This window comes from Periplaneta americana, chromosome 15 (assembly GCF_040183065.1).
Source record: "Periplaneta americana isolate PAMFEO1 chromosome 15, P.americana_PAMFEO1_priV1, whole genome shotgun sequence".
Taxonomy (NCBI): Eukaryota; Metazoa; Arthropoda; class Insecta; order Blattodea; family Blattidae; genus Periplaneta; species Periplaneta americana.
In genome coordinates, this window is record NC_091131.1 from 137,188,126 (window position 1) to 137,210,079 (window position 21,954).

The following is a 21,954-nucleotide window of genomic DNA, read 5'->3' on the forward strand; positions in this document are numbered from 1 at the left end:
GAACAACAGAATCTTGCAAGACAGGCACACATCACTCGACGAATTGCATATTGCCTTTCCTGACATTTCTCGTTCTTTGCTTGGTGAAATTGTGTCGCAACATCTTGGCTACCACAAAATCTGTGCACGATGGGTTCCACGGCAACTGAGTGACCAACACAAAACTCAGAGAATGGCCTCAGCATTGACATTCTTGATGCGATATCACACAGATGGAGACGCCTTTCTTGATCAAATTGTGACTGGTGATGAGACCTGGGTGTCTCACAACACCCCAGAGACCAAGTGCCAATCACGTCAGTGGCATCATCCCTCATCACCCAAGAAACCAAGAAAATTCAAACACACACTCTCAACACAAAAAGTCATGGCTACTCTCTTTTGGGATTGCAAAGGTGTTCTTTTGCTGGATTTCATGCCAAAAGGCACTACAATCAATGCAAATCGTTATTGTGAGACTTTACGAAAACTACGGCGAGCCATCCAAAACAAGAGGCGAGGAATGCTTTCGACAGGAGTTGTGCTTCTTCACGACAACGGCCGCCCGCACACTGCTGCTTCAACTCGAGAATTGCTGGATCAATTCGGTTGGGAAATCTTTGATCATCCGCCCTATAGTCCAGACCTTGCTCCTAGCAATTTTCACCTTTTCACTAAGCTGAAAGACTTTCTGGGTGGTACGCATTTTGGAAGTGATGAGCTGAAGACAGTGAACACCTGGCTTAATGAACTGGCGGCAGAGGAGTATAACACGGGAATTCTAAAGCTAGTGAACAGATACGACAAATGTTTAAATGTAGGTGGTGATTATGTAGAGAAGTAAAGGAAGCTTCAGTTATGTAACAGACTTTGTTTTTTCAAATAAATTTTTTTTTTAATTATTACAACAAAACGGTAGTTATTTCCTGGATCCCCCTCATATTAAAAGATTTTGGGATGGAAATTTCAGCACAAAAATCAAAAGTAATGGCATTTTTAGAACAAGATCCAGTCAGAAGTAAGATAATACACAATAACCAATGCCTCGAACAAGTACAAAATTTCAATTATCTGGGTTTGTGAAATATCTTATCAAAATGAAAAAGATGTGAACAAGAAAATTACCAAATTTACACAAATTCTAGGAATAATAAACAATACATTAAAAGCTAAATTAGTACAAAAATCTACAAGAATAAAAATATATAATACACTAGCATTACCTTCCCTTTTATACGGAAGCGAGATTTGGACATTAAAGAAAAAAGACATGAACAGAATCAAAGCAATGGAAATGAAATTTTTCAGGACAGCAGGATATACTCTTTTAGACCGAAAAAGGAATGAAGAAATTTTAGAACAATTAGAAGTAGAATCAGTAGAAGAAAAAATCAGCAAATACAAATTCAATTGGCTAGATCATGTAAGAAGAATGAAAAATTCAAGAATCCCAAAAATTATGCAGTATAAACCTAGAGGACATCGTCGACCAGGAAGACCTTTTAGAAGACTGCTAGATGGGGCTGAAACAGGACTACAGAGGCCTAATTCGTGAAGGATGATGATGATGATGATGACTTCAGTCGATCTCATTCAGTTGCACATTCCGCATTTGTGGTTGGTTTGTTTGTTTCTTTCTTTTGGTTTGTGTTAATTTTGTTTTTCCGATATTGGTAGTACTACTTTCAAGCTGGGTGTTTTGGCCTTAGAAGTAAATCAATTGTAACCAAGAAGTCAGTCCACTGGTTGACATTAAGATTGTAGTCTTCATCATTAACATCATTACCTCGCCATTCTGTAATTTTCTGGTTAAATTCTATGCACAGTGCAATTTCCAATATTATGTTGAGGGGATGATGGGTTACAATCTGTATCCTCAGATATCCCAGAACTATGGTGGTGTTTTCCATGATGTGATAGTGAAGTCTGACTGTGTATGTTTTAAAACTTAAGGTATTAAATTAATTACTGAAAAAATTGTGCTAATTTGAACAATAGGCAACATTATCTTTTCATTACTGAACTTTTCCACTGCAATAAGCATGGCATAAAATGTTACATTTGTCACATTGACAAAATAGTAAGTTAAATTATGATTTTTTTTTTCCCCTCCCTCATTGTTGACGATTCATAGCATGAACTGTATCCGTTTATTTTCAAAAGCATGAACTGTATTAGTTTATTATCAAACAGTTAAAAGTTTCTAACATTTATAAAATCGGCATATATAACCCCTTCTCTCTTGAATGGATATTTTAGTTTGTTATGTTAGTCACCATGGAATGACCCAGAAGAAAAAATTCCATTGCAAGTAAAAGGTGAATGTGATCCTAAATTGTCCGTCTTACACTTGTATATATAGCCCATTAAATTTTAAATAAGTATAATTATTTTTAACATACTACTCATTCCGTATCAGTAAATGGTTCTAAACTGTCCATTCATGCAAAAACCAGCATAAGAGGAAACTTCACTTAGCATACATATTCATAAAAGGTAAATTGTCAGTACTGTGGCAGATAGCTATTTAAAAACTGAACACTCTTCACAGCAAACAACCCAAGTGCAGAAAGTGACTAAGCATCTGTGTGTAAAGCATGCACATTCAAGCCAATTTTAGTTTTGCCATTTTTCCAAAGAGTATACAATACCTCAGAAATTTTATTCCTACAACTGCATTGATGACCCTGAAAAAAATCCCGTTTTATTTCAGTCACAATTTCTGGACTTCACTTGAAACTGAAAATATTTTCTTGCAGCTATGAATGAAAAAATGATTTCCATAACTTCACTTACAGAACATACCATGTCACACCAAAATCAAATATAAATTTGATAAAGCAAATAAGAAATTTGTATTAAAGATGCAATTACCAAAATATCTAGTAATATGCAATACCAAACTTTTATACAAACAAGCACATCAATAAATTCATAGCAACAGTAGATGTGATAGGTATCAGTCAAGAGTGCCCACTTTTACACGCATTGTTCAAATCATTGATAAAATCTAAAGAAAATGGTCAAAAAGTGTAAATAACAGGTAACAAAATAACAGTATACTGTTTACAGAAGACCAAATTATATTTGCAGATATGAAATATAACCTACAGAAAGCAATGCATTAATAGTTGCAAACAGTTGAAAGTTCAAATAAATATACAAATAAAAAGAATAAAATATATTTAAAAAATGAAAGAATACATTCAAGACTTTAATTTAATGTAATATGAAACCTGAAAACAAAACTAATTTTGAAACGAGATTTCCAGCTTCAACTATTATTGCTTTTTCACACAAATGTGCATGAAAATACAAAATAAATACAACACATATTAATGAAACAGCTGCCACGGTGGTCTAGTGGTTAGAGCACTGGACATTAGGATGTATCTAAAAACAACTTTTTTTGAAAAATGAAGGTGGCTAGTGCGGAAAAGTTGCGACTAGTGGCAGAAAGACTGCAGGAGAAAGAAAATTAAATTTAATCAATATCTTGTGTCTCCACACCAATACTGAAGATTCGAATTTATAACGCATACTTGTAAAAATTATTATAACGGCAGTCCTCATACCTATACAGCTATCCCCCATCAACCAGATCTTTTAAAAGTTAGCGAAGATGGTACAAGAAGGGAAGCATCTGGCACCAGTATCTTCTTGTGGAGTGAGAGAAGAGAGGGATGCTGGCAGTCAGGGTAGCCTCTGCCCAGCAGTCTTATTTGGTAAGCTATGCTGGCCAGATTTGCATCGGTGTTGTTCCTGTGAAATAGTGTATCGTATCAATGGTTTAGTGATACATGCAATAGTTCTTATGCATCGTGTTGTCATGATAGAAAAAATAATTCAGTACTCGCCGTAATGCTGACAGTCCTTTGTTTGGTACACCAGGACCGATAAGAGTCGCAACTTCCAACTTATAAGAATGTGATAACACATTTTCTTTAGATCAGAGAGTTAAAGACAAACGAACTAGGTGGAAAACACCTTTCAATAAAAGATATCACTCATGTTAGTACCGACAAACTTATCGAGGTTTGAAAAACAGCAAGCCTTTCTACTATCAGGAAACATAGAGTAGTGGAAAAGATGAAATTGTATCATAGTAAATATCAGAATATTCTGAAGTCACATTAAAGAAGGGCACATGAGCAAGCTTTTATAAATAAAGGTTGAAAATTGTTTGATCTATGCACTTGTAAGTGCCTGGACCCGGAAAGCCTCTGTGAATGTGAGTTAAGTAGAAAAATTCCATCGATAGAACTAACCTTTCTAATAGGCCAGAGGAATCAACGAAATATGATTATTGATAATATCGACATTGCGACGACCAAGACACTATTTAAGAGTGAAGAGAGAAAAGCAAAGAGGCCCATGAAGAAGTGTGACTGATTCCAAGGAAGAGATAACAGACATCAGTTACAAGCTCCAAGTCTTCGCCTTCACACAACGCGGAACATCAATGAAGCAGTGCAGATTCTGACTTTTAATTTAAGCCTTCTGCCACTCAGGCTCACTTGTCTGTACCAAAATTACCTTCAACAGCCTTCAGGACAGGCACCTCGAGGAGAGATGTGGCTTTAATTGTGATAGCTGTTACAAGACGCGAGAATAATATCTACTAGGAATAAGGGTCTTATAATAGATGATCATGAGAGAAATGAAGATTGGAGATAAAATTCAGAAAGAAGAAACACCTAATAATAATTTCATTCGAGTGGTATATTTTGTTGGTCGAAAGGACAAGGCACAAACACAAGGAGAAAAAGGACAGCCGATTATATCACCGAGAGAAAAAAGAGAAGCATAATTATAACTTTATTAGAACTATATTCAAAGTATATTAGACATGTCTCCCCTTCCTCTGGACATGGACACCAATTGGAAATCTAAAAGGAAATTGGCAGACCACTCCAACGATTAATTTGTCTTCTCCATGGAAATGAGCTTCCACTCCACTATCTCATGAAACATTTCACTGGTATCACTAAAGGTCCAGGCACACGTTCTGGACAGAGTTACTCCATTGTGAGGCAAAATCAGTGGCGAATTTCAAAGTCATTTAAGTACCCTGGATCAACAAAATTAACGAGGAACAGATCTCCGATCTTAGTAGGCCTACTAACTAGAAGTATCTTCTGGGGATTTGCCAAGCCGTTCATTTTGGCCACTGTCTGATAGAGCTTGAAAGGAAGAAACCAGGACCAGTTGTTCAATCTCAATGACTTACAACTGCTTGTAGGATTCTCCACTTGTATGTGAGCTGTACGAATCCTTCACATAATTCAGTGTGCATAGCTAAGAAATACCATGTTTCGGAACGAAGTCTGACTATGCAGCGTAAACTAACATTTGACACTGGAGTATATTACTAAGGGTGGGTGGAGGGATGGGGCTGGAAGTGCAGCCACCTCCTCTTAGTGAGTCCTGGGTTATTTCTGAGTGTAAATTTAAAGAAAGAAGCAAAGAGCTGCACTACAGAAAAAAAAATTGAAAACAGACATAGAGCATTAGGCTCACGAAACTTTAGAGCTGATGCGGAGACACATTTTCTTTTTTTCCAAGTTCTTTCTGCCACAAGTCGCAACTTTTCCGCACTAGCCACCTTCATTTTTCAAAAAAAGTTATTTTTCGATACACCCTATTGGACATAATTCTGTGGACCCAGGTTCGATCCCCAGCATACCCCTGATTTATAACTTGTTTTCTCTGGAATCTCGGATTCCCCTGTGGCATAACAACAAATCTCAATCTTCTCACCCTCCTACTGCACATCCTGGGCAACAGACTGTCAGTAAATTGGTTTACACAACTGCTTTTATATGGGTGAATGATGAACAGTCAAGTACTCACCATTAGTATTAAAAAATAAATAATAATGAAATCAGACGATTCCCATGCACAAACAAGTAAACTTCTCTCACAGTACATCACTAAAATTTTATAAATTTTTAGCTGATCCAGCATTCATCTACAGATAAATTTAGAATACCAGTATTTAAAAATTATGCAGCAAAAGTTACACATACAATGACCTACTGAGAACAAATGCCACATCACATTGAAGTTTCAAAAAATACAAACATATATGAACATTGACAGACTGAGAAGAAATTTGAAGGAAAAAAAAAAACCAGTTTCACCCTAACCAAAGCTTTATAAAATCAGAATTTTTTTCCATTAGACCCTATGGCCTGTTACTATCTCACAGTTGAATTTTCAACAACATTTCATTGGGCGATCTCTTCCCATTTGGATGATTGTGAAACAGACTTTGGTATTATAAAAGGCTCTTCTCAGTTGTCACCAGTTTCATAGCAGTTGCAGGCCAATGGTTATGGCAGTAACTCCTACTGTACACACATCAGTAGGCTGCAGATTTTGCATATTTGCATGTTCTTTTCCTTTAATTTGACGATATGCAGACAAAACCAAACATCTTTCTCGTTGTTTGGAATTAGCATGCAGAATCTTATTGTGCATATTTTGAGCATATCTGTAACGTTATGGCATGTTTATACTTTTACAGCATATATTTGCATATTTATACTAACTTAATACACAAATATTTTATTCTGTAAAAATATAAACTGCGAGAAAACAATACTCTCTTTCCCCATCTCACTCGACAATATCTACTTCATTAGCACAGACTACATTGTTAAGCAGCACATCACGCACTCATTCCCCCCCCCCCCCCGCCTCTTTAAAACTATCATGGGCTGACAGTATTCCCCTTCAACAATAGAATGAATTGGTTTATATTTTAACAGCAAAATTCAAACCGACTGCCAACATTCCATGCATTTATTCGGTTCGTGTGTTTCATGGTGGTTTGTTGTAATATTCGTTATGCCTAAAGACAAAAGTTCAAGTAGTATTCTTCTGAAAAGCTGGATTGATGGAGAGAAGTAAACCTATTTTGTCAAGTTTGTTCAAAAAAAGTAAGCTTTTGCACTTTTTAAAAATATTTATCCACATACTTTTAATTATTTTATTTACAGACATATTACATACAGTTGCGTATTTTAAAGTTTAATAATGTTTTAATTAATAGGTGAACTACAAAAAAAAGTTCCAAGTGGAACAGCATTTGCAGACTGCATCTCACATAAAAATGCAATAAAAAATAATTATCAGCCTTTGCTTAATTTGAATCCAAAACAAAATCAATCAATCAATCAATCAATCTTCTTAATGTATCCAGCTGTTGCTGACAACATAAAGTCCATTATAGTCCACTGTAGTCTATTCAGTTGTTTTTCACGAGAAATGAGAGCTATTCTGATCGGTGTTCATTATAGATGCCTGTTGCTAGTAGCCAGAGTTGGAGTGTAATCAATATATACTGCAGGGCTGTGTCTTCTGCAACTGGTACTGATGATTTTAATTTACTTCTTTTGTGGTTTATGGATGGACAGTATAGAAGAATATGTTCCAGATCTTCATCATGATTATTACACCACAGACAAGTAGGTGTATCAGAAATGTGAAATCGGTGTAGGTACAATTGAGTGACAATGTGACCTGTTCTGGCTCTTGTTAAAAATGTTTGAACATGTCTGGCCAAGTTTTTGTACATTTCTAGTTCATTTGGTTTCTTTTGTACAGACTGTAAAATTTTTCCTTTGTCAGAAGAGACAATTGATCCATAGGTTTGTAAAATGAGACTTTACTGAAGCAAACGCACTGGATAGAGATATCACTTGAAGAGGTCTTGGTTGCAAATATGTTGCCTGTTTTGCAATATTATCGACTTTCTCGTTTCCAGATTTACCACAATAACTACGTATCCATTGAAATGTTATTTCCTTTTCGAGTTCTTTTAGTTTACTTAGTTGTTTCTGAATTGGAATAATTCTATGTGCATATAGGTTTGGTACATATTTAATTATATTAAATACAGCCCCCTTTGAGTCTGTAAGTATGCAAATAGATTTTTCAGAAATTTGAGTAACACACTGAAGAGCAGCATCAATAGCTAGCAATTCAGTGTCAAGACTGGAGGAGGATGAACATGGTATGAAATAACTGATATTTTGGAATATAATACCCTGCTCCTGATGTCCCATTATTAGAATTTAGAGATCCATCTGTATAAATTTGAAGGTGATCCTTACATGTGCTGCAGAGTAGTTCCATGGCATCTAACTTAAGAATGTATGGAGGATCATTTTTGGAAGGATTTCCTGAAATTTGTATGCTATGTTCTGGAATCACCCATTTCCACGGAGGAATTTCGTTCACAACTGGAGTTTTAGCAATGAGTGTGTCTGTGATATAGATTGGTATTTCTTCTTTTTTTTTTTACTTTATAGAAATTACATAGGATATCATCTGACAGTTTGAAGAACATCTGAGCTCTGGATGAGACTTCTAATTTTAAATGTATTTTTAGATCTTTTTGTAATAGTGTCTGGTTGAAAAAAGAATAAATCCAAAACAAAATGAAATGAAAACGATAAACTTAGTGCGAACCTCTGTTAAGCCCTAGTAGCAACTAATATGTTGCTTTCTAATGCCAGAAGTCATTTGACCTCTTGCACTCCAATATTTTTCAAAGATATTATCATGGTCAGCCACTGAAGCACAGATTTTGAGGTGTTCTGAATCCATTTCTTGGTTTGAGTTGCACAATGGGCAGTTAGGGGACTGATATATTCCAATTCTATGAAGGTGTTTGGCCAAACAATCATGCCCTGTTGCCAATTTAAATGCAGCTACAGATGATTTTCGTGGTAAATCGGGAATTAACTGTGGATTATGCTGCAGAGAGTTACATTTTTTCCCTTGAGATCGTGTTATCAAATTTTGTTTGTTGAAGTCTAAGTATGTAGATTTAATAAATCTTTTCACAGATTAATACATATATTTAGTAACAGGTCTGTAAGTAACAGTGCTGCCCTTCTTTGCTAAAGCATCTGCATTCTCGTTTCCCAAGATTCCACAATGGGATGGTATCCATTGGAATACAATTCATTTTATTGAGTGATATTGAGAGAGAATTTTAGTTATTTCTGCTGTTTGAGATGAAGATGTGTGTTTAGAGACTATTGATAGAATAGCTGCTTTGGAGTCTGACAATATAACTGCATTTTTAAATTTATTGATGTGGCATAGAAGATTCCTGAGACTTTCACTTATTGCAATGATTTCTCCATCAAAACTTGTTGTTCCATATCCAAGAGATCTATAAAGTGAGAAGAGACAGCACTAACACCTGCACCGGCACCTTGTTCTCTGGAGATCAAGGATCCGTCGGTGTATAAATGAAGCCAGTTTTGTGGAGGGTACCTAATATTAATTGTCTCTAAAGACAATTGTTTCATTATTTCAGTGTCTACTTCTGATTTCAGTATTTCTTCTGTTAAATCTAGATTATATTCTATTTTTAATAGATTTAAAGGGTTTGGTTCAACTTGTAAGTTTTCTTTTAAATTCGGGATATTAATTTTCTGTTTTAATTTATGAACCATGGATATGAAACTTTTTTGAGTTTTCAATGTACAGAGAGAACTGTATGAATGCCAATTGTTTCCTGGTAACCTGATAAGTTTTTCATATTGAATCAATGCTTTTTCTTCTATTGTCATTTTGATACTGTTAATATTAGTGAAGAATCTCATAGAATCTATTGGAGTTGTTTTGATTCCGCCAGTAATGAGCCTGAGAGCTTGGTTTTGAACATATTCTATTTCGTTTATGAAAGGTGAAGTAATTAAAATTTCTCTGCAGTATGTCAGCACTAGCTGTATAAACATTTTGTATGTAGTGTTCGAAGTATTCCTAGAGCATCTTCATTTCTTTCCTGCTAGTCTTTTTAGAAGGGAGAATCTTTTAAGAGCTTTTTCAGAAATGTATTTCAAACGGTTGCTCCATGTTAACTTACTATCGGAAATAACTCCAAGATATTTGGATTCATAAGTCCTAGGAAGGTGTTTGCCATTGTATTGGATATTGAATTCTCTTTCTTTTTTACCAAGTGAAAATATTTGGTAGTTACTTTTGCTTAAATTGAGTGTCATCAAATTTGATGTATTCCATTCATGTAGTTGATTCAGAGCTTTAAGAGCAGAATTTTGAATTTTGTCTCTATGTCTGTAAGATCCAGAAGTCCACAAAACTATATTATCTGCAAATAGTGCTGTTTTCATGTTTGATTCCTCTAATAGGGAGGGTAAGTCATTTATATAAATATTGAATAAAGTTGTGCTGAGGACAGTGCTGAGGTAGACCTCGATATGTTTGTCTCTAACTAGAAAGTGAGTTATTGAATTTAGTGGCAATGAACCTTTGCCTAAGGAATTCTGATATCCATCTGAACATATTGCTGGAGATACCTAATTTCTGGAGTTTTAGGAATAATTTATTTCTCCAAACAGAGTCATATGCTAACTGAAAATCAATAAATATTGCCAAGGTATCTTGGAGGAAACTGCAGCACTGCTCCTTACAGACCTGTTACTAAATCAACGTAGTACTCTGTGAAAAGATTTATTAAATCTGCATACTTAGATTTCAACAAACAAAATTTGACAATACAATCTCAAGGGAAAAAATGGAACTCTCTGCATCATAATCCACAGTTAATTCCCGATTTACCACGAAAATCGTCTGTAGCTGCATTTAGATTGGCAACAGGCCATGACTGTTTGGGCAAACACCTGCATAGAATTGGAATATATCAATCCCCTAACTGCCCATTGTGCAACTCAAACCAAGATATGGATTTGGAACACCTCAAAAACTGTGCTTCAGTGGATGACCATGATAATATCTTTGAAAAATATTGGAGTGCAAGAGGTGAAATGACTTTATTGTCAAACACCTGGCATTAGAAAACAACAACCACCTTGGAGGAAACTGGACAATCCATTACTTCGCGGATTTATGCAGAAATACACTAAAAGGCAAATTCCTGGCAAGTCCACATTGAGAAAAAATTATTTGGATCCACTGTATGAAAAAGTTGTTGTTTTCTAATGCCAGGCGTTTGACAATGAAGTCATTTGACCTCTTGCACTCCAATATTTTTCAAATGCAGCTACAGACGATTTTCGTGGTAAATCGGGAATTAACTGTGGATTTTGATGCAGAGAGTTCCATTTTTTCCCTTTGGGATTGAGTTATCAAATTTTGTTTGTTGAAGTCTAAGTATGTAGATTTAATAAATCTCTTCACAGAGTAATACGTAGATTTAGTAACAGGTCTGTAAGTAGCAGTGCTGGCCTTCTTTGCTAAAGCATCCGCATTCTCGTTTCCCAGGATTCCACAATGGGATGGTATCCATTGGAAACTGTATGAAAAAGCAAGTTCAGTTATTTAATAATGTTTATTAAAGTTAACTGCTTAAAACGTTTGTGTAATTGATGTGTACTTCAAAATAGTTGTTTTCATAACTACAGTATTAAAAATAAATTATATTTTAGGTCTTCCAAGAAATTAGAAACGACATAGGAGATTCACTTATTTGGATTTCTGTGGATGAAACTACAGACTCCTGTGGGAGGTATGTAGCTAATGTAGTTGTGGGGAAAATGACTCCATAGATGCTGGATCTCCTCATCCATTTCAAGAACAGTGAGAGATGCATTGCGTAAGTATATTATCCTGATAACGACTGAAAAAAATAGAGATATCAGAGAATGACTTGAGTGTAAATTTTAATTTGTTTTTAGGTTTACTCTGGCCAACCAAAGAACATGAAGAGAGATTCTTGGCATTCTTAACTGACAGTGCTGAAAGCAGCAGGGGCACTTCAAGTTTTCTACCCCGAAATGATCCACATTACTTGCATTGTCCACGGCCTACATCGTGCTGCTGAAGAGATTTGTTCACAACATCCTAAGGCTAAGAATTTGATTTCTTCGGTTAAAAAGGTGCTTGTAAAGGCTCCAGCAAGGACTGCACTATTCAAAGAAGAACTACCAGAAATTCCCCTTCCACCAGAACCTGTATTAACTAGATGGGGAACCTGGATCAATGCTACACTCTACTACCATTCGCATATTGAAGATATTAAGCGGTTGGTATTCTGAGTTAATTATCTAATTTCATCATCATCATCATTCGCCATCATGTATTAGACCCTTGTGGGTCTGTAATGGTTTCGTACCACCTATTTTTGGGTCTTCCAGTTATCTAATTTGGTCTCGTACCACCTATTTTTGGTTTTCCAGTTATCTAATATAAGTTTAAGTATTTGTGTTTTTCATTGATGTATAGATCCAGGTTTCACTGTAAATACATTTCTATAATTTAAATAGATAAATCATATAAATAAACTAAATAGTAAGGGTTTTTATGCACTACACTGTATTTAGTTTACATTTTCCTTGTTTACTAGATGAACAGCAATTTACTTTTATTGAATTTCAATAATAAATTTCTTGAATATATTGAAATACTAGATTTTAATACTAGGAAGCCGGCCTACAATGGTCCTTATTTTCTTCATAATTAATTTATTATATGTTTGTTCTTAGGTGCTTCATTTACTGAATCCACAAAATGCGGTCTGTATTAATTCAGCAATATTGGCAGCAGATGATGTAGAAATTCAAAGTGAACTTTTGTACACTTAGCAGCAAAAAGAATGGGCCGGCTGACAATTTCTAAGTTACAGAGACATAACATGCACATCCGCGTCTCGTCAAAGCTGTAGTTCACTAGGTAACACATAATTAAACCATTTAAATTTGCTGTATTTTGTTTAAGAGTCTAAAATACGTAATAAAATGGAATGGCAGTTTGATTCTAGATACACCAGGGCCCTTGAATAGTGAAATAATAAAAAAATTGATAAATACAAAATCAACCAGAGCGAATATGAACAGGAAAACCACGCATTATGCCGAACTGACAGTAACAGTCACAGTAGCGTAAGACTGTTATGGCATTGATATATTGAACAAGTTGGTAGGAGTAGTGCAAGATTCGAATCTCCCCCAATCTTCTTTTTTTAATTACAAATTTGCCATCATGTGTCCCGCAAAGCTATAATTATGTGGCGATATCTCTTAGAATATTCCCAAACTCTAATAAATAATAAACCTCCCTCTCTCTCTTTCAAGCAATACTGCTATCTGTTAATACAACGGAAAATGATATCCAGAAGAAACACTTTTCTTCCACCAGGATAATTATCCGATACACACCGCCAACCGGATTCAAAGATGGTTTACGAGGGGGCATGATGTCGACCCAGTCGAGTGGCCTCCAAATTCACCAGATATGAATCCAATTCAAAATTTGTGGGCTGCAGTCAAAAGGATCCTACGTTCTATTTGGGCAGAACCACCCGTTCGGACACCAGAGGAATTGTGGGACAGACTTCTAGATGCGTGGGAGGAGATGGCCAAGAATTTAGACCTGTTCCATAATCTTGTGGACTCCATGCTGCGCAGAATGAGGGCGGTTGTTGACGCAGGTGTTTTGTGGACGAGACACTAGTCCCCACCACAGGCCTTGTTTTGTTAATATATTAAAAAATTGTTTGTTTTTGTTAATTTAATTATTTATTTGTGTTTGATATGCGTCCGGTTTTTTAGGCTGTGAAACAAGTATTTTTGTTTATACAGGCCAGGTCTCACCTATTAATAGCCCACAGGTGATGGGCAATAATATTTTTACAAGGCAGACATAACGAAGTTTGTTAACAAATGCCATTTCACATTTAAACTAATAATGTAAGTAAAAATTGAAATAAAAAATAATAATTTTACCATACCAGGAGGCGAACTCACAAGCTTTGGTACAGATGTCAGACTTCTTACCACTGGGCTACACACTGCTCGTAAGGTTTACTATATTATAGACAGACGACTTTCAATGAAGAGACACCACAGCAATGCCTTGCAGTGGGTTACGTTTACACGAGTGAACTGTGCAATAGAACTTAGCATTTCTATCGACCAAGAGTCAGCCCATTCTTTTTGCCGCTAAGTGTACATAGGTGCACACATCAAGACACTTCCTGAAACAATGACCAAACTTGAGGAGCGACTTTCAATGAAGAGACACCACAGCAATGCCTTGCAGTGGGTTACGTTTACACGAGTGAACCGTGCAATAGAACTTAGCATTTCTATCGACCAAGAGTCGGCCCATTCTTTTTGCGCTAAGTGTACATAGGTGCACACATCAAGACACTTCCTGAAACAATGACCAAACTTGAGGAACGTGGTCTTCAGCTGACTACTGCAGTGAGTTTGTTGAACACTGTCACAACATTTTTCAATAAATTACCAGGGTCACTGGGGAGAATTCTAACAGAGAAGATGAAGAAAACTGAGGAACGAAATCCAGGTTTGGAAACAGTGAGAAAGATTAGTGGAATTCTACAAGGTGAGCCCCAGACTGTTCAGAATTACACACTTAAAGAAATATCAGCTTTTAAGAATTGTCCCCTAAATTCATGTAAAGTTGAAAGAACATTCTCTGTTTATAAGAACATACTTGCTGATAACCGAAAGAGATTTACATCTGAAAATTTGGAGAAATATATTGTAATCTGTTGTAATACCAATAAGCAATGAAGTTTAATGTTAATGCAAATATATATCCTCCAATATATGGACGAAACTTATCGAGTCATTACTTTATTGTTGTAAAATAAAATACTTTTGACTGCATATTTTCTTAATTTTTTTAGCATATTTGCACAATTTTTAGTGCATATACTGTAAAGCCACAGCTACACATCAGGGTTAGCACATAAGTAGTGACCTTAGCATCACTTCAGGCTGACTGCAGCTATTATAGAGTTCATTTGAACAGTAGTGAACATGCTTATAAAGTGTTACAAATGTTATTAGTACTTTCCTATAGTTTTCATAATACCTTGACATACATCATGTTGCAACAAAGAATTTTCATCTAAGATTCATATGTGGAAACAATCTTGCAGGGAAGTTATAAGGCGATTTTTAACAGTGTACCCAATCCACACAGAGATACCCTGCGAAAATTTGTAAACAAATTTAAAGATACAGGGTCCATTCTCGGTAAAAACGAAGACAGGGTTCCCACTGACTCAAGAAGAAAAAGTAGGGCATTTAACAAAACAATGTGGGAAGAATTTCATTATGGGTATAACATATTTATTTAAAGTTTCACAGGGACCCCTCCCAAACATACAGCATACACACGATTCAATCAGCACTATAAGAAGCTATTGAAAAATGGGGGGGGAGACAAAGAATAATTGGGATTTCCAGGTCTCTAATCAGGTCAAAAACTCTCAAACTCATATATAATCTTTGCGGTGAATTTCAGCGAAGTCCGGAGAGTCTAATTACTCAAATTCACTCTCCTCACCTTCATGTTGGGGCCCCCTGGAATCTTTTAAGATGCGAAAGAGAATGGTGTGCAGAAAGCAACAGGAAGCTACCGCATTTATCTTTCCCAAGAAAAACTGCAAACATGGCATGATGAGTCTTTCCACCGTAAAAGATTCCAGACAAACTATTCCCCCATTTGGATGTCTGGGAGGGGGAAGCTGGGGAAGGATACATTATGAAGCAACCCAACAGAGAGAAGAAAAGATGATTGAGGATTGAAACGTGGAATGTAAGGACTCTTCTGCAAGCAGGTAAGTTGGAAAACGTGAAGGAAGAAATGAGAAGAAACAAAGTGGATGTAGTGGGAATATCAGAAGTGAGGTAGGAATAAGTGGTGAGTTGGTCATTTTATTTTTATTTATTTCATTGGGTTATTTTAAGACGCTGTATCAACATCTAGGTTATTTAGCGTCTGAATGAAATGAAGGTGATAATGCCGGTGAAATGAGTACGGGGTCCAGCACCGAAAGTTACCCAGCATTTGCTAGTAATGGGTTGAGGGAAAACCCTGGATAAAACCTCAACCAGGTAACTTGCCCCAACCGGGATTCGAACCCGGGCCACCTGGTTTCGCAGCCAGATGTGCTGACCGTTACTCCACAGGTGTGGATTTGGTTAGTGATAAATTTAGGTTCTTTTATTCAAATGATGAATGCAAAGGAAGTCATGATGTTGGTGTATTAGTGGGACCACATGCAAAAGATATAAGTGATATCAGTGCATTATGTAGATGACCAGACGATAATTGTGAAACTACAAGGAAAGACAATGGACTTGGTGCTAGTGCAAGTTTATATGCCACATAGTGGATTAGCAGACGAAGTGAAAGAAAGCTATGACAAAATAGACGAGATAGTTCAGAAGGAGAAGAAGGGAGCATGCGTAATCCTAATGGGCGACTGGAACACAGTTGGAGGACAAGATGGAAGAACAGTTGGAAAATATGGATTGGGAAAAAGAAGTGATAGAGGAGAATATATGGTGAATTTCCATAAAAGAAATGCAATGATTGTTGGAAATACGAGGGGGATCCAGGAAATAAAGACTGTTCGCACATACCCGCTGCGCAGCTGACTCCCCTTCCTTGTTTGAAGGTCAACTGGCTTCCTTAACATGTGTTCTCATAATGTTGTGAGTACTGGTTGCAACAAGTCGCCATTGTGCATTTTGTGTTACTTCAAAATGAACGACGTGATTGATAATCCCGCCAACTGTGAGGTGAGGAGTGTGATTCGATTTTTGAATGCCAGACATTTGAAACCTGCAGAAATTTACCGGCAATTGAAAGAAGTGTATGGTGATACTGTAATGAATGAAAGAAATGTGAGAAAATGGTGCGAAATGTTCAACAATGGGAGAACAAATGTCCACGATGAAACTCGACCCGGACGCCCATCACTCATCACAGAAGACCTGACGACTAAAGTGAACAACAGAATCTTGCAAGACAGGCACACATCACTCGACGAATTGCATATTGCCTTTCCTGACATTTCTCGTTCTTTGCTTGGTGAAATTGTGTCGCAACATCTTGGCTACCACAAAATCTGTGCACGATGGGTTCCACGGCAACTGAGTGACCAACACAAAACTCAGAGAATGGCCTCAGCATTGACATTCTTGATGCGATATCACACAGATGGAGACGCCTTTCTTGATCAAATTGTGACTGGTGATGAGACCTGGGTGTCTCACAACACCCCAGAGACCAAGTGCCAATCACGTCAGTGGCATCATCCCTCATCACCCAAGAAACCAAGAAAATTCAAACAGACTCTCTCAACACAAAAAGTCATGGCTACTCTCTTTTGGGATCGCAAAGGTGTTCTTATGCTGGATTTCATGTCAAAGGGCACTACGATCAATGCAAATCGTTATTGTGAGACTTTACGAAAACTACGGCGAGCCATCCAAAACAAGAGGCGAGGAATGCTTTCGACAGGAGTTGTGCTTCTTCACGACAACGGCCGCCCGCACACTGCTGCTTCAACTCGAGAATTGCTGGATCAATTCGGTTAGGAAATCTTTGATCATCTGCCCTATAGTCCAGACCTTGCTCCTAGCGATTTTCACCTTTTCACTAAGCTGAAAGACTTTCTGGGTGGTACGCGTTTTGGAAGTGATGACTTGAAGACAGTGAACACCTGGCTTAATGAACTGGCAGCAGAGGAGTATAACACGGGAATTCTAAAGCTAGTGAACTGATATGACAAATGTTTAAATGTAGGTGGTGATTATGTAGAGAAGTAAAGGAAGCTTCAGTTATGTAACAGATTTTGTTTTTTCAAATAAATACTTTTTTTTTTTTAATTATTACAACAGTCGTTATTTCCTGGATCCCCCTCGTACATTATTCCAACAACATGAACAAAGAAGATACACATGGACATGCTCAAGTGACGAAAAAACATATCTGATATACTATATACTGGGTACAGGAAAGATTCCAAAATTGCTTAAAAAATCCAAAGACTCTAGCAGGTGCAGAAATTAACTCAGATCGTATCCTATTGATAGATGAAGTAGATATTAATCTGAAGAAGACAAGAGGAAGAGAGGTGACGAAGAAATTGAACATGGAAAAACTGAAGAATGAAGAGGAAAGAAAGAAGAAAGTTTCAAGCAAATTTTATGAGAAAGCCATTACATTGGAATCCACACCTGAGTAGTAATGAGTACTGCACTCATTTAAAAATGCTGTATACAGACAGCAGAAGAAGAAACAATAGGATATAGCCACAGAAGGTGTCAGAATTAAGAACCCTTAGGTCACAGGGAAAATGTTGGAGAAGATGGAGGAAAGGAGAAAATGGAAAAACATCAACACAGAAGGTAGAAGAAACTACACAAAACTAGGTATACAACGAAGTAAGAAGGGAAACTGATAAAGCAAAGGAAGCCTGGATGAAAGAGAAATGTAAAGAAACAGAGGATCTAGAAAGAAAAGGAAGGTATGATTTAATGTACCGCGAAGCAAAATATTTGGAATTCACAAATAGGAACAGTAAATCCATGTGGTTTATAGAGGACATCGGAAATGAAAGAACCACAAACAAGGAATACTAAACAGATGGACGAAATATGTAGAAGAATTACATGAGACAAGGAATCATCCAGATGACTTAGCTATAGAAGATGAAGTCTTATCAAAAGACGAAAAAGAAAGTTCTATTTTAAAGGAAGAAGTTGAACTAGCACTTAAGGAAATAAAGAATGGGAAAGCAACAGGAGTTGATGGAATCACCATTGAACTAGTGAAATGCTTGGGTGAAGACAAGGAGGAAATTCTAGCATTATGCAACATAATATATATGAAAAAAGGGATTAGCTTTTACGGAGAAGCATTGCTTCCAATACCAAAGAAAAATAATGCCAAGAAATTTAACGAGTTAAGGACTATCAGCCTGATATCACACTCAACGAAAATTTCCTTGCAAATACTGAATCAATGTTTATATTCTAAGATGGAAGAACAGTTTGGCTTCTGGAAGGAAAAGGTACAAGAGATGCAACTGGACTCCTACGAACTATCAGTGAAAGATACCTAGAGAAGAATAAAGAAGTGTATGCAGTATTTGCGGACCTATAAGAAGCGCTCGACAGAGTGGATTAGAATAAACTGATGGAAATCTTAAACAAAATAGGTGTAGATTGGAGAGGAGGCTGTTCAGTAACTTTTATATGAAACAATGAGTCAAAGTCAGAATAGGAGAAGAAATGTCAGAAGGAAGTGAGGAGTATGTCAAGGATGCCCTTTATCACCTACACTGTTCAACATCTACTTGGAGGATTCAGTAAAGAACTGTTTTTAGAACATGGGATGAGTGATTGTAGGAGGAAGAAGAATAAAGTGTGTAAGATTTTCTGATATGGCGTTATTAGCATAAGAGAAGATAATACTAAGGGATATGCCACTGGAGCTAAATGACAGCTGAAGCAGTATGGAATGAAGACAAATATAAATAAGATGAAGAGCATGGTCATAGGAAGAAAAATAAAGGATTAACTTGCGAATTCTATTTGAGGCAGTAGAGCAAGTGGACAGCTTCAAATACTTGAGATGTACTGTAAGCAGTAACATGAGCCGCTGCCAGGAAATCGAAAGGAGGATAGCAATGGCAAAGGAATCTTTTAACAGAAAAGGAGCATCTTCTGCAGAACTCTGAAAAAAGAAATAAAGATGATAGTTGTTGTTTTCTAATGCCAGGCGTTTGACATTAAAGTCATTTGACCTCTTGCACTCCAATATTTTTCAAAGATATTATCATGGCCAGCCAATGAAGCACAGATTTTGAGGTGTTCCGAATCCATTTCTTGGTTTGAGTTGCACAATGGGCAGTTAGGGGACTGATATATTCCAATTCTATGAAGGTGTTTAGCCAAACAATCATGGCCTGTTGCCAACCTAAATGCAGCTACAGACGATTTTCGTGGTAAATCGGGAATTAACTGTGGATTTTGATGCAGAGAGTTCCATCTTTTCCCTTGGGATTGTGTTATCAAATTTTGTTTGTTGAAGTCTAAGTATGTAGATTTAATAAATCTCTTCACAGAGTAATACGTAGATTTAGTAACAGGTCTGTAAGTAGCAGTGCTGCCCTTCTTTGCTAAAGCATCTGCATTCTCGTTTCCCAGGATTCCACAATGGGATGGTATCCATTGGAATACAATTCTTTTATTGAGTGATATTAATTGAGAGAGCATTTTAGTTATTTCTGCTGTTTGAGATGAAGGTGTGTGTTTAGAGACGATTGATAGAATAGCTGCTTTGGAGTCTGACAATATAACTGCATTCCTAAATTTATTGATGTGGCATAGAAGATTCCCGAGACATTCACTTATTGCAATGATTTCACCATCAAAACTTGTTGTTCCATATCCAAGTGATCTACAAAGTGAGAAGAGACAGCACTAACACCTGCACCGGCACCTTGTTCTCTGGAGATCAAGGATCCGTCGGTCTATAAATGAAGCCAGTTTTGTGAAGGGTACCCAATATTAATTGTCTCTAAAGACAATTGTTTCAGTATTTCAGTGTTTACTTCTGATTTCAGTATTTCTTCTGTTAAATTTAGATTATATTCTATATTTAATAGAGTTAAAGAGTTTGGTTTAATTTGTAGGTTTTCTTTTAAATTCGGGATATTGATTTTCTGTTTTAATTCTTGATCAATGGGTATGAAACTGAGTTTTCAATCTACAGAGAGAACTGTATGAATGCCAATTGTTTCCTGGTAACCTGATAAGTTTTTCATATTGAATCAATGCTTTTTCTTCTATTGTCATTTTGATACTGTTAATATTAGTGAGGAATCTCATAGAATCTATTGGAGTTGTTTTGATTCCACCAGTAATGAGTCTGAGAGCTTGGTTTTGAACATATTCTATGTCGTTTATGAAAGGTGAAGTAATTAAAATTTCTCCGCAGTATGTCAGCACTGGCTGTATAAACATTTTGTATGTAGTGTTCAAAGTATTCCTAGAGCATCCCCATTTCCTTCCTGCTAGTCTTTTTAGAAGGAAGAATCTTTTACGAGCTTTTTCAGAAATGTATTTCAAATGGTTGCTCCATGTTAACTTACTATCGAAAATAAATCTAAGATATTTAGATTCATAAGTCCTAGGAAGGTGTTGGCCATTGTATTGGATATTGAATTCTCTTTCTTGTTTACCGAGTGAAAATATTTGGAGGTTACTTTTGCTTAAATTGAGTGTCATTAAATTTGATGTATTCCATTCATGTAGTTGATTTAGAGCTTTAAGAGCAGAATTTTGAATTTTGTCTCTATGTCTGTAAGATCCGGAAGTCCACAAAACTATATCATCTGCAAATAGTGCTATTTTCATGTTTGATTCTTCTAATAGGGAGGATAAGTGCTTTATATGGAGTGTACCATTGTATGGGGCAGAAACATGATTGTTGTGATGAAGTGAAGCGAACAGAAGCATTTGAAATGTGGATATGGAGAAGAATGGAACTTGTGAAGTGGACAGACAATAAAAAACGAGGTTGTGTTGGAAAGAGTGGATGAAGAAAGAATAATGCTGAAACTGATCAGAAATAGGAAAAGGAATTGGTTGGGTCACTGGCTGAGAAGAAATTGCTTACTGAAGGATTCACTGGAAGGAATAGTGAATAGGAGAAGAGTTTGGGGCTGAAGAAGATATCAGATGATAGACGACATTAAGATATATGGATCATTTGAGGAGACAAAGAGGAAGGCAGAAAATAGAAAGATTAGAAAAAGCTGGGTTTGCAGTGAAAGACCTGCATTTGTGCAGAACACTGAATGAATGAATGAATGAATGAATGAATGAATGAATGAATGAATGAAGAGTCTAATGCCATTAGAATAAATACTAATATGGAATGATTCAAGTTTATTTCATTGTTTATACATTATTGGGAATCAATTGCATGTGTGTCCCTGCTCTTTGTTTAATACAATAGTAAAAAGTTATTTATTTATTACTATGGAAGTACCAACATTGAGTTAATTTCGTGAGTAATGTTCAGTTTAATTCCTGTGCTCTTAAAGCTAGTTCAATTTTGTTTTTCATTCTTGGCACACAAAGAGAATGTTGACACAGTATTCCCTCTCATGCAAAGCCAATGGACAAATTAATGGAATAG

At 36.4% G+C, this 21,954-nt stretch overlaps 1 protein-coding gene and 1 long non-coding RNA gene across 4 annotated transcripts in view; one reads left to right on the forward strand and one right to left on the reverse strand.

Moving 5' to 3' along the window:
- Positions 1 to 21,954, reverse strand: part of LOC138715376 (myosin-11-like) — a 135,663-nt gene that overhangs the window by 86,473 nt on the left and 27,236 nt on the right. For 2 of the 3 annotated variants that reach the window (XM_069848226.1, XM_069848225.1), the window contains exon 3: positions 2,631 to 2,666. The exons of the other annotated variant lie outside the window; for it this stretch is intronic. In XM_069848226.1, coding sequence (XP_069704327.1) covers positions 2,631 to 2,666 — 36 coding nt within the window. The remainder of the gene's footprint in view (positions 1 to 2,630; positions 2,667 to 21,954) is intronic. 3 annotated transcript variants of the gene reach the window in all.
- Positions 11,412 to 14,606, forward strand: LOC138715380 (uncharacterized). Its single transcript, XR_011336267.1, has 3 exons — positions 11,412 to 11,575; positions 11,658 to 12,004; positions 12,465 to 14,606. It is a non-coding gene; the product is annotated as an uncharacterized lncRNA (long non-coding RNA).